Raw genomic sequence first — 14,109 nt, 5'->3', positions numbered from 1 at the left:
CACGCTGCTGGCTCTGGTCCACTTCCTGAGCTGTCCATCAGGGTTTCTGCCCAGTGCATTTGATTGTTTCCTGGCTTGCTGCTTTGTATTTCCATCCAGGACTCTCCTCTCTGATCAATCTTCCCTCTGATTAGTGTATAAGCTCTCCACCGTGTACTTTAGTCTCCACTTCATCTATACCCTTCAGAGCACCCACTGCCACATACCCCACAGATGCCTAATTAAGGAGAAGCCTGCTGAATCAATGAATAACTTGTATCCTGTACCTGCTGATTTTCAAGAACAATCTAGGGCAGCATTTTCCAAAATGTGCTTTGAGTTCATATATCCCATAAAGAAAGGTTTCCATGGTCAGATACATTTGGAAAATGCCACAATGGAGAACACTGTTTACATGAGCAAAATTAAGTGATGAATGATGCCCTATGGTAAAGAAACAGGTGAAACCTACTTTATTCTGGATCTCCTCAAAATCCTGTGACCAGGCTCTTGTCCCTGCAGCATCCTTTACTTGGGGAACACCGGTCTAAGGAGCTCTGTGTGCTGGTGTAAACGTGCTAACTGAAGGGCAAGGCGCTCCCCACTGTGAAGCTCGGGCGTGAAAGGGAAGATACAACTCAAATGAAAACAATTAGGCTGAGGACAAGCAAGCAGACGTCAGGCCATAGAGAGGGGGTCTGCAGCGATGGAAATACTGTTTTCGGGGTCTCTTCCGTGCTAGCTTGCAGACAAGGGGTTATACTGTGGTGATTCATGTGAAATGCAGTGGCTTTCTATAGCCACGGCCATAAACAACAGCTCGATGAAACTCAGGAGAGCCAAGTGGGTGTCCAGTGCTGGACGTTGGGGGGGAGAATGCAGGTGTCTTGGGATATCATGAGGGTCTCCTGCTTTCACATCAGGGTATTTCCAGGAAGGAAAGGAGGGCCACAAATGTTCTGCCGCAAAGCAGCGTAAACAGGTCTTCACAACGGAATGTGAGGTGTGTGGCTATAAAGAGCTGGATTGTCCTGTGGGGGGAAAGGAAAAGGGGTCTCACTGCTCTCTTTAAGGGGTCCTGGGCCAGCTCAGCCAGAAGAAAGCAGAGATGCCTTGGAGACTCGGCAGGTAATGCTTCCCCTCTTTGCGACTTTCATTCTGCAAACTCACTGTATTTCTTTTCTAATTTTTTTTTTTTTTTTTTTTAATTTTTGGCCATGCCACATGGCTTCTGGGATCTTAGCTCCCCGACCAGGGATCACACCCACGCCCTTGGCAGTGAAAATGCGGAGTCCTAACCACTGGATCACCAGGGAATTCCCTCATTGTATTTCTGAAGGGCGTGTGTCTCTAGTCACCTTGGGAAAAATGTTAAAAGAAACCTTACTTTTATTCCAAGGAATACATTCCTTTCCAGCAGAAAGAAGTCACCTGCAGTGTGGCTATATCTCTTGTCACTCCTGCACTCCCCCTGCACAGAGAAGCCAGGAGTTGAAAGCTACACGTGGCCTCAGGCAACTTAAACTTTGAGGCCTGGGTTAGCTGACTCCCCTCCTCCTCCTCAGCTAGGGGCCTCTGGTAGCTGCTGGAAGAAACAAGAAATGGCAAGTGCTTCCTTTCATCACCAAAGAGCTCAAGTCTTTGTAATTATCTCAGTGACATTTAGAGAGAATCTGCTTAAAGCCCTTTATAGCTGTACTTCTCCGAGGCTGCTTTCAGCCTCACCTAGAAACTCCAGGAGTCACATTTCAGCGTGCAAATGAGACTCAACTTTCCTGAATTTAACCTTCAAAGTCACAAAGAGCCTGGGGTAGAGGTAACATTCACAGACCCTAACGCTTTTAATCCACTGCCACTGTCCCCCTTGGCTCTTGCGATGTCCCTGGAACCCAGTTCTTTCTACTAAATATTCTGGAGTTTTTCAACAAATTAGAGCATAAAGCTGGCTCTGAAGAAGCCCGGTTAACGCCTCTGTTTTATTTAACTCCTGTATTTTTGTTTGTTTCAAATTATTCCTATTAGAATATCAGCTCCGTGAAGACAGGAACCTTCTCTGTCAGATCACTGCTGTCTCTCAGGGCCAAGCATCGTATCTGTGGCAGAGACTCAATAGATCTTCGTTGAAAGAACACTAAATGAGTGAATGAATGGATGAATGAATGAAATGATGAAGAAGGAAAAATAATTTAGCTTCTGGGAAAAGTCAGGATTATATCAACATATGGCTTTTATAGGTTAATGTTGCTAAGGGCCTTCCCCTTAAATAAGGAGATAGGGATAGAAAGATAGGCAGGGAAAGGGAGAGAGACAGAGACACAGGTACACAAGCTGGAAACATGGGTCTTGCTGGCCTTTAAAGGTGCTCCTGGGGACTTCCCTGGGGGTCCAGTGGTTAAGACTCCACACTTCCACTGCAGGGGTCACAGGTTCGATCCCTGGTCAGGGAACTAAGATCCACACGCATTGTGGTGCGGCAAAAAAAAAATAAAAAAAAAAAAAACCTCTTACCACCAAGGTTTGCATATGTGGGTTTGGTTTCATTTTAGAGCATATTTAGAAATTTGGGCCCAGAGTGGTACAGAAGGTTGTAGGTAAAAAGTTAAATCCTATGAGCCACAGTAACATCAAATGTTTATACACTCAAGAAGCATATTTTATTCCCTCTTTAGAAATCAAAGTCTACCCTTACAGATCCAGGGATTAGAGAAGTGTGCTCTCAGCCGTCTCTCAAGAATCCATGCTCTGAATTACTATTAAATTTCCCCCTTTTTCCCCTTTAAAGTAGAAGTAGCAATGGCTTTTATTGGGACCTTATAATATTTTTATACGAGGCACCTGAATCTTCCACACAGATACTCATCATAGCTATAAAAGTTTTCATTAGTATTTGTAAGTTGATGCTAATTTTCCTTTTCATATTTTCACAAAGAAAACAAAGGAGGTTTTATTCATATTTATAGTCCTTGTTCTCCTAATCTGTGATGAACTGAAAAAAGGTAAGATTCTAACCATGTCTAATCCACAAAACTCCTTTCCCCATGATTTATGGGGGCTCACACTTCCAGGCGGGGAGCTGCCCTGTCTGCTTATTGCCTCGGCTGACCCTTAGGGAGACCCGATCCTCAGGTTATTTCCAGTCAGTGATGTTTACAGCATACTTGGAAAGTTCTGGAAGTCAAGATAGAGAATTTTGGACCATAAGAGATGAAGTTTCTAGACTTCAAAGGAAGCTCTGTGATTAGGAGCACCGTGAGGAGGGGCTGGGGGAAATGAGCCTAAACCAACCCTGGCAGGCTGCCAGGAGGTGGTGGCCTAGAGAGGTCACGGCGGCTCGCAGGCCAGCGTCATAGCACTGAGGTTGGAGGAGCAGAAGGTGTGAGAACCACACTGGGAGGAAGACTGACTTCGCTCACCGGGTTGGGGAGAAGCAGGCAGGGGAGGTGCTCAGAGGCCAGCGTGTCCTTACCTCCGGGCTGGAGTAGTGGGGAGGCTTGCTGCCCTCACTCTCGCTGGAGCTGCTCTCGCTCTCTGAGTCAGATCCCGAGCTGCTCTCCGAGTCGCTGGAGGAGCTGCTCCCGCTGCTGCTGCTACCGCTGCTGCTGCCCTTGCTGGAGGGCACGGAGGGCCTGCAGTTGGCCTGCGGGAGCCCGGCACTGCCAGCCCACAGGGCCCCGGGAAGGAGAGGGAAGGAAAGCCGAGTGAGCAAACACGCATACACCACGGAGCGAGCTGTTGTTCCACCAGCCTGCGCATCTGTCAGCGTCACCTGAAGCTCCAGAGCCACCGTCAAGGTCAAAGCAGCCTCACAGTTAAAACAATGGATGCACAGAAATTAAACTGGGAGTGAAAGTCGGTGCCACTTGGTAATCAGGCACTCGTCAGTGTGACTAGTTTGTGTGATCATTTTAGAGGGGAAGGTGGTGTAATTGCAGAAGGACTGTTTCTCTTTTGCTCCTATTTCTGGGAATGGCTTTTCAAACGCATTCCCGATTCCAATCACTGACAAAAAGGCAAGGAAATCTAAAATGCTTGAAATATTTTGTAAAGAACGAAAATGTCTGTTTGCTTTATTTTAGGAAGTGGGCTGTGAGGAAGGGCACAGTGTCCTGCTCTGTGCTCTCACGGCCTGCTGGAAGGTTCCGGAGACGGCGGGACCGACAAAGTTGTCTTGCTTCCCACCTCTTCCTGCCCACAGAGTCGAGTCCTGTAGTCTTTACAGGAGCCTGCTTGCTGTATAAACAGTAATTTTCCTTTGAGCTCTTTATTAAAGAACTGAAGATCCCTCACTCACACATTTTTAAATATTCTAGACTTTAAAATTCAACCCCAGTACAGTGGCTAATAGCAATACTATTTTGAATTATACTCGATGTCCATATCCCTGCTGAAATTTGCCAGAAAGTTACATACTCAAATTATAGACTCAAAGAGAACAGGAAACATGGACACTTCTCATGGTAATTAATTAACCACAAAAATGCAAATCACACACATCCACCCAAACAGTCAGCCAAAAAGAAAGTTTCAATACTCACATAATAGTCAACATCTTCAAAGTCCTTTATTAATTGCATTGAAACACACCTGACTGTTTTTTCGAGGTCAAACTCTTAACCCAGAAAATGCAGTGACCACTTTTTAAATGTTGAGTCAGCAAATATCTGCTTGCCCCTTCCAGCTGGGACCACTGCTTCAACAGGATGAATGCGAGTGAAGGCCCAGGGCTGAGGGAGCTTGTCAGAGTTTATGGTCTCGAGTGCAAAGCAGCCAGGACAAGGTAAAGGACCCTTTTCACCCGCCCCTTAAATCTTTGACAAATGCTTTGCTCAAGGACAGAGTCTCATAAATCCTCAGTGTTGGGACAGGGAGGGGGGGGCGGTGTTTAAAACTCACTGGAACCTTGCTTCTCCCAGAGGAATGATAAGACAAGAAACTATCTTACAGGATGTACCTGAAAGTCAAAGCACTGTTTTGAACTGCAGGCTTAGGGAAAAATGGAGTTTGAACATAACCTTCCCTAGTGGTTTTTATTTCTTCTGCCAATGTCATGGTCCATACCTACTGTCTGACAAAATTCTTCAACGTCAGACAACATCTGCACCTTTACGCCTTGCCTGAGCTGCAACAATTCCTATTCCAGCCTGCTGTTTGTTCTGGTGTTGAGTGAGGGATCCTGGATCTTTTTACAGAGGCTGGGAAGGGACGGTTAGTGATCAAAGTGTTGTAATATTTCTTTCTTCCCTTATGAACTAAAATCCATCTTTCCTGGCGGCTGAGTCGAAATGGCTACTATCAATGGAGTCATTAAAAAAAAAAAAAAGGCTATTAGATTGTGACTGAACACGAATGGCTGGGATCCATGTTATCAGTGTGTCAGTAAGTCCCCCAAACACTGGGGAAAAACTCCAAAAACAAACAGACAAAAACCCACCCCAACCCAAACAAACCAACCAAAACGTAAAAACTCCCCAGAGCCAAACAACACATGGTGGAGGAAAGAGATCTGTCTCCCTGCCACACTCTGGAATGACATTTGCTGAAGACTAGGAAATTAAGAGAAATAAAGAGCATTCTGATTGGTTTTATATGATGGTCAAAGGCTTCGAGCACCAAGCGGTACATTCTCCCGCTTTCATTCCGACAACAAAGGACACTGAGGCCGCTGCTGTGTGCACCTGGTTGCTGTGTTTGCGGCAGAGGCAGCAACGTGTGTGCGGTTCCCTGAGGCTTGCACCGCAAGGTGACTGTCTTTTGAAAAGCTGCACTTTAATTTCTGGGAAAATATCCATTAAACAGTTCCTGTGCCGCCTTCCTTTTCTGACTGCTGTCCTATCGTAATGAGACCCACTAGCCCAGCGAGACAGAGTCTCTGATCTGAATTAGATTGGCAGAAAAGCCTTAGAGTTTTATGTTTTCCTTCCTTAAATTAGGAAATTGACTTAAAACGACAGTTTTACTGGCATAATTATTATTTGTTTTTGAAACCGTCGGGAGAGCCAAGAATTTCAGGTTTTCTTCCTGCTTTGCTTTGAAGCGCTGTGAGGCCCCAGTCCTCTGGAGTCAGGGCCGAATACATTCATGTTTCAATGGTCCCGGTGGAGACAGTGTCGCTGGAAGCAATCCACGTCAAGGATGGGGGGCAGGCTCGTGTGCAAGGGCTCTGGTGACTCCAGTCGTGGGATCGAGGTAACTAGCCCTACCTCCAGAAAGCCTGCTCCATTAACTAGCCTTTTTGTGGGTCTCTGGGGGACAGCTGGTCATTCAGGACTCAGCACAATGGCTGCTCTTGCCATGAACGCGTGCAGTTGCTTTGCCTCTGCTGGGGGAGCTATAGCAGCCAGCGTGGCAGAACAAAGAAGCCGGGGGTGGTCATCACTGCAGATAAGAACTAAGAGAAGGATGGGCTCAGTTAAGCCAGGGAGGCTCTCTGGAGTCATGGAATCAAGAAGATGGAAGAAGACACATCAGACAGACCCTCCTGAAAGAAGACTTGAAGCTTTATGTATTTAAAATTGCAAACTGCAAAGTTTGGTGTGCTTACTAGCTGTCATGTTTCCGTACCAAAGACGCTAACAATTCTTTCAACTCAATTAAAAAAGCAACTTTATTCTGAAACGATGACATGGATTGACTGACATGATGACACAGCATTGGCCAAGTTTTAGGAGAGTTCTTGGACCCTCTGCTGTTGCAGGAACATGTGGGCATGAAAACATCATTGAGGCCGTGGAATAAAAGCCTTTGCGTCACCAAACTTAGCACAGTGCCTGGGGCGTAATAGGTGTTCTCCTGTGATTACTAAACGAAAGAATCAATAGAAAAAAGTCTATCGCTAGGTTAATGAGTTAAAGGAAAAAGGATTTAACCTTTCAAAAAGGTTACAATCTCTCTTTTCTAATAAAAAAAAAAACAAACACTTAAGGGGGATTTCAGCCCCTCTTGTGCTTTTCCAATGTTAACACCTCTTCCTTGCACAGAATGTCTTTAAATGTACCCTAAATTTCATCTGCTATATAAGCCCAGTTCTCCCCTGGATGGTTTATTTACTTTTGGTATTTTGATTTCATGAAATGTTTTGCTGGTTTTGTGAGTGGCCAAGACCAAACACACGTTTGGGAGAGTCCCAGCTTTATTCTAAATGATCTGCTTGCTGTGTCCCCTCCTTTGGCTGCAGTGGCACATTCTTTTCCGAATCTGGCCTGGGCTGAATCTGAATACAGACAGTAAAAGAAGAGATCTGGAACCTACATGCCTGGATCTTACAGCCATGGGTGCTCCTGCCAAGTATATTGTGGGGTCTGGGTAAATATCCAAAGTTGTTCACGAGCTTTGAACTAACAAGGAACTTGGTGGCAGGCTCTGTGCCCGGTGGGCACCGTGTGGATGGTCGTGATGCCCAACAGCCTGTGGGCACGCCACAACCTTTGATGGACGAAAGGTTAATAATTTAGAAGAGGTCCCAGCTCCTTCCCATTCAACACTCCGGATGAACTCAACACATGCTTGATTTCTAAACTGTAATCGGTGCCCTGGCAATGGTGTTCCTTTACTGTTGGCATCTCTATTGATATTAACTGATCTAAAATTATAATCACATAATGAGACATGAAAATGGAAAGCTGGCACAAGGAGGTTCGCTGATAGGACTGTTGGTCTTGTACTAAAAGTTTTTGTTAGCCCTGTGATACCTCCAGGAACAAGTCTTCTATTAAACATAGTTTTTGAAGCTCTTCATGGTCTGGCCTCAATCAAATCTTCAGCCACACCTCATAGGGTGCACCCCCAAACCTTATCTATAATAAATTTCTCACCGTTTTGACAATCTGCGTGCCTTTGCGTGCGCTATTTTCTATGCCACGAAGCCATCTCTCCCTTTCTTCTTCTGGGTACCTCCAACTCACTCTTCAGGACTTGGTTGCAATATTACCCTATTCTGTAAAGTTTTCCTCAATTCCCCCAGGCATAGTTAATATTTCCTCCCCTGAGCCCCTTAGCACATCACCTATTTTTCTTTTGTAGCCCCTACCATACTAAGGATAGGAATTATCTACTTTATCCTTGTATCCCCAGTGCTAGCAGGGGGTGAGGCATGAATAGGTTCTCAACAACTATCAACTGAATGAATGAAAGAAAAATGATTCTTGACAAAGTAAGTCAATGCATTTTATTATACTATGAAATAGCCTATGAGATGTTCATATATTCACATATGTAGTTTTTCTGTTGCTTTGGGGCTGCCAAAGATTTCATAAAAGAGATGACTTAGAGAGCTACTATCTACATCACTGGTTGAAAATCCAAAACCTATAGGGGTCAGGCAAGTAGCATAAATGAGTGAAGTGTCCAGTTAGAAGAGAAACAAATGCCTAACACACGATGATCAAGACAGTGGACCCTTGGCTCCCCAGTGGGAAAGTGTCAAGCTGGATAGTCCTGACTGGCCTACTGCTTCCCCAGGCCAGCAGATCTCTGCCACGTGGAAATGAGAGCCAGTGTTACCAAATCTTTCAATTTTATTTTTCAGAGGAAGCCCCAAATCCTGATGTTTATATCAAATCTCCTGATTTTAAAACGCTAGTAACTAATTTGAGAATTTTTAACAATGAAAAGTTTCATTTTATTTTTTGCAATGAGACACATCTGTAGGTCAGATGAGGCCTGTGGGGTACCAGTTTGAGACTCGCTAATCTATGCCTTACTCTTACACCTTCTGAAAGCCTAAGATGGTTCCATTTAGAAGAGACACAAAAAGACCCCAACCAGGAGTTTCGCCTCTCTCAGGGATTCAGGTTAGCAGGGACAAACAAGAGGTTAGCCAAATACACTTATTCTCTCAGTCCACTTATTTAAACATCTAAAATTTAAAAAAAAATTACTGATTCAATAAGAAAAACCTCAAATAAACAACCTAACCTTACACTTAAAGCAACTAGAGAAAGAAGAACAAACAAAACCCAAAGTTAGTAGAAGGAAAGGAATCATAAAGATCAGAGCAGAAATAACTGAAATAGAGACAAAGAAAACAATAGCAAAGATCAATGAAACTAAAAGCTGGTTCTTTGAGAAGATAAAGTTGATAAGCCTTTAGTCAGACTCACTAAGAAAAAAAGGAAGAGGACTCAAATCAAGAAAATTAGAAATTTTAAAATTTAAAATTAAAAAGGAGAAGTTACAACGGACACCTCAGAAATACAAAGGATCATTAGAGACTACTACAAGCAACTATATATGCCAATAAAATGGACAACCTAGAAGGAATGGACAAACTCTTAGAAAGGTGCAACCTTCCAAGACTGAACCAGGAAGAAAGAGAAAATATGAACAAACCAATCACAAGTACTGAAATTGAACTATGATTAAAACTCTTCCAACTAACAAAAGCCTAGGACCAAATGGCTTCACAGGCAAACTCTATTAAACATTTAGAGAAGAGTTAACACCTACCCTTCGGAAACTCTTCCAAAAAAATTGCAGAGGAAGGAACACTCCCAAGCTCATTCTATGAGGCCACTATCGCCCTGATACCAAAACCAGACAAAGATATAACAAAAAAAGAAAATTACAGGCCAATATCACTGATGAACATAGATGCAAAAATCCTCAACAAAATACTAGCAAACTGAATCCAACAACACATTAAAAAGAATCATACAACATGATCAAGGGGGATTTATCCCAGGGATGCAAGGATTCTTCAATATACGCAAGTCAACCGATGTGATACACCACATCAACAAACTGAAGAATAAAAACCATATGATCATCGCAATAGATGCAGAAAACGCCTTTGACAAAATTCAACACTCATTTATGATAAAAACTCTCCAGAAAGTGGGCATAGAGGGAACCTACCTAAACACAATAAAGCCCATATATTATAAACCCACAGCAAACATCATTCGCAACGGTGAAAAACTGAAAGCTTTTCCTCTAAGATCAGGAACAAGACAAGGATGTTCCTTGTCTTGTAGTGGTGTAGTCACCACTACTATTCAACATAGTTTTGGAATTCCCGACCTTGGCAATCAGAGAAGAAAAAGAAATAAAAGGAACTCAAATTGGAAAAGAAGAAGTAAAGCTGTCACTGTTTGCAGATGACATGACACTATACATAGAAAATCCTAAAGATGCTACCAGAAAACTGCTAGAGCTCATCAATGAACTTGGTAAAGGTGCAGGATACAAAATTAATACACAGAAATCTCTTGCATTCCTATACACTAACAGTGAAATATCAGAAAGAGAAATTAAGGAAACAATCCATTTACCATTGCATCAGAAAGAATAAAATACCCAGAAATAAACCTACCTAAGGAGGCAAAAGACCTGTACTCAGAAAACTGTAAGATAATGATGAAAGAAATCAAAGATGTCACAAACAGATGGAGAGATATACCATGTTCTTGGATTGGAAAAATCAATATTGTAAAAATGACTATACTACCCAAAGCAATCTACAGAGTCAATGCAATCCCTATCAAATTACCAATGGCATTTTTCACATAATTAAAACAAAAAATTTTACAATTTGTGTGGAAACACAAAAGACCACGAATAGTCATAGTAGTCTTGAGAAAGAAAAACGGAGCTGATTTTAGACTATACTACAAAGCTACAGTAATCAAAACAGTATGGTATGGACACAAAAACAGAAATATAGATCAATGGAACAGGATAGAAAGCCCAGAGATAAACCCACACTCCTATGGTCACCTAATCTATGACAAAGGAGGCAAGGATATACAATGGATAAAAGACGGTCTCTTCAATAAGCAGTGCTAGGAAAACTGGACAGCTACATGTAAACAAATGAAATTAGAACACTCCCGAACACCAAACACAAAAATAAAGTCAAAATGGATTAAAGACCCAAATGTAAGGCCAGATACTATAGAACTATTAGAGGGAAACATAGGCAGAACACTCTTTGACATAAATCACAGCAACATCTTTTTGATCCACCTCCTAGAGTAATGAGAATAAAAACAAAAATAAACAAATGGGACCTAATTAAACTTAAAAGCTTTTGCACAACAAAGGAAACTATAAACAAAACGAAAAGACAACCCTCAGAATGGGAGAAAATATTTGCAAATGAAGCAACTGACAAGGGATTAATCTCCAAAATATACAAACAGCTCATGCAGCTCAATATCAAACAACCCACTCAAAAAGTGGGTGGAAGATCTAAATAGACATTTCTCCAAAGAAGACATACAGATGGCCAAAAAGCACATGAAAAGATGCTCAACATCACTAATTATTAGAGAAATACAAACGAAAGCTACAATGAGGTTTCACCTCACACCAGTCAGAATGGCCATCATCAAAAAATCTACAAACAATAAATGCTGGAGAGGGTGTGGAGAAAAAGGAACCCTCCTACACTGTTGGTGGGAATGTAAATGGGTACAGCCACTGTGGAGAACAGTATGAAGGTTCCTTAAAAAACTAAAAATAGAGCTACCATATGATCCAGCAATCCCACTCCTGGGCATATATCTGGAGAAAACCATAATTCGAAAAGACACATGCACCCCAATGTTCACTGCAGCACTATTTACAATAGTCAGGACATGGAAGCAAGCTAAATGTCCATCAACAGAGGAATGGATGAAGAAGATGAGGTACATATATATAATAGAATATTACTCAGCCATAAAAAAGAATGAAATAATGCCATTTGCAGCAACATGGATGGACCTAGAGATTTTCATACTGAGTGAAGTTAGACAGAGAAAGACAAATATCATATGATATTGCTTATATATGGAATCTAAAAAAGAATGATACAATGAACTTATTTACAAAACAGAAACAGAGTCACAGAGGTAGAAAACAAACCTATGGTTACCGGGGGATAAGGGGGAGGAGGGATAAATTGGGAGACTGGGATGGACATATACACACTACTATATATAAAATAGATAACTAATAAGGATCTACTGTATAGCACAGGAAACTCTACCCAATACTCTGTAATGGCCTATATGGGAAAAGAATCTAAAAAAGAGGGGATATATGTATACGTATAACTGAATCAATTTACTGTACACCGGAAACTAACACAACATTGTAAAGGAACTATACTCCACTAAAAATTTTTTAAAAATTTATCAAGTGGAAAGGAACCCTCTCTCAGTACTTCCAACCTCCAGCTCTGATTAACTGTATCAAAAGCTGATGAATGAAACAACCAAGCAGGTCTCTTCTATAGTCACTGCCCATTTCATCACCCAGTCAAATTAGGCATTACTTAATTTAGTTAAAAACCATTATTGTGGAAATTAAGCTCTGATTTTAAAAGTCTGTGTACCAAAGCTAGAAAGAACATGTATATAATAGCCTTGTGAGAAAAATGACTCAAATAAGTGAGGTTTGAAAAATGTTAAGGATAAAAAGGTGGGTGGTTCTTTAAATTTATGTTCAGAGTAAATGGCATGGGGGTAAGGGATGATACTGGTGTGACCTTTGCTGAGAATTCACTTGCTGCCAGGTACCGCAGAGTCATAGCTTGTGTGTGTGTGTGTGTGTGTGTGTGTGTGTGTGTGACAGAGAGAGAGAGAGAGAGGGAAGGGACTTGATAGACACTCAGCCAGGCAGAGAGCTTGGGACAGAGGAGTCAGCTTCTCCCAGGAGAAGAGTGTAACTGTCAGAAACCATACAGAATCATAAAAAGTAGATGAAATCAGCTATGAGAAACTGTAATGCAAGTTACAATACCACTTGTTGACAATGCAAAAACTGCACATTTTTCATTAATCTACAAAATCAAACAAAGAAAAGTTCTACAAATAAATCAGAATGGAGCACTCAGACCCCAGGGGAGGACAACAGTCATATCCCAACACAAAATAGCAACTCAGGATAACGGACAATACCTCCCTCAAGACCAGAGACCCTCAGGATTTTTGTAGTTGTTACTTTATGCCTTGGTCTCCTTCTTATAGGGTAGGTATTATTCTGTCTCCTTCTAGGTAGGGACAATAAGGATCCTAATAAGGGACAGAGCTGAGATTCTACTTCTAGAAATTTACCCTATGAAAATAATCAGGTATGTTTGAAAACATTTATCTACAAGGATATAGGCTCTTATGTTATTTGCAATAGGAAAGGATTTGTAAACAACCAAAATGCCCAACACTAGGGGATTATACACCCTTATGAGAATACTTTTCAGTACTATGTAGTCATTATAAACATATTAGCCCAGAATATTTACTGTTGTGAAAAATTCTCACTCTGTATTTGTGAAGCAATGGGCTTTCCAGTATGCCAGTCATCCAATGGCAGAGAAATGGATCAGGAGTAAGTGTTAAACCCTGCTTTTTCCCTGGCGCAGAGGATGGGGTTTCGCTGACTCAGGGTTTTGCTTAAGAATCAGAGGGTCCCACTGTCTGTAAACAGGCTCTGACATGGGATTATTATTATTTTTTTTTAATGAGGATCTTGAATCAGATGCGTATGTTTGATTGATTGATTGATTGATTGATTTTGGCTGTGTTGGGTCTTCGTTTCTGTGCGAGGGTTTTCTCCAGTTGTGGCAAGCGGGGGCCACTCTTCATCGCGATGCGCGGGCCTCTCACCGTCGCGGCCTCTCTCGTTGCGGAGCACAGGCTCCAGACGCGCAGGCTGAGCAGTTGTGGCTCACGGGCCCAGCCGCTCTGCGGCATGTGGGATCTTCCCAGGCCAGGGCTCGAACCCGTGTCCCCTGCATTAGCAGGCAGATTCTCAACCACTGCGCCACCAGGGAAGCCCAGACATGGGATTATTAAGAACACAGACTGTGTAAGTCTTCTTGAGTGGATATGTGAGGTCCAAGCATAAAAGGATTGAGGTGTTAAGTACTCTGTTACAACCTCCAAGGGCACCTGGGGTACACCCGTTCCAGCTCTGTCTCAGCTGTGTTTCTGAATTCTTTGCCAAATTAGTGGAGGACCTAATCTAACCTCACAGGATATCTGTACATGGTCTTTCCCTGACAGTCTGCTGGCTACAAAGTAGCATGATTGTAATTACATAAAAAATTTATTCAGAGGAAAAGACACTGTAAGGATATATACTCAAATGTTAACTGCGGATATTTTCCGATGGTGGACTTACAAGGATAAATATTTTTTGAACTTTCCT

At 42.3% G+C, this 14,109-nt stretch overlaps 1 protein-coding gene across 2 annotated transcripts in view; it reads right to left on the bottom strand.

Annotated features, from left to right (window-relative positions):
* Positions 1 to 14,109, bottom strand: part of AFF3 (ALF transcription elongation factor 3) — a 579,340-nt gene that overhangs the window by 51,941 nt on the left and 513,290 nt on the right. For both annotated transcript variants that reach the window (XM_057558661.1, XM_057558662.1), the window contains exon 12: positions 3,446 to 3,632. In XM_057558661.1, coding sequence (XP_057414644.1) covers positions 3,446 to 3,632 — 187 coding nt within the window. The remainder of the gene's footprint in view (positions 1 to 3,445; positions 3,633 to 14,109) is intronic.

This window comes from Balaenoptera acutorostrata, chromosome 12 (genome assembly GCF_949987535.1).
Source record: "Balaenoptera acutorostrata chromosome 12, mBalAcu1.1, whole genome shotgun sequence".
NCBI lineage: Eukaryota > Metazoa > Chordata > Mammalia > Artiodactyla > Balaenopteridae > Balaenoptera > Balaenoptera acutorostrata.
The sequence above is the reverse complement of the archived record's forward strand: the minus strand, read 5'-3'. Positions and strand labels throughout refer to the sequence as shown.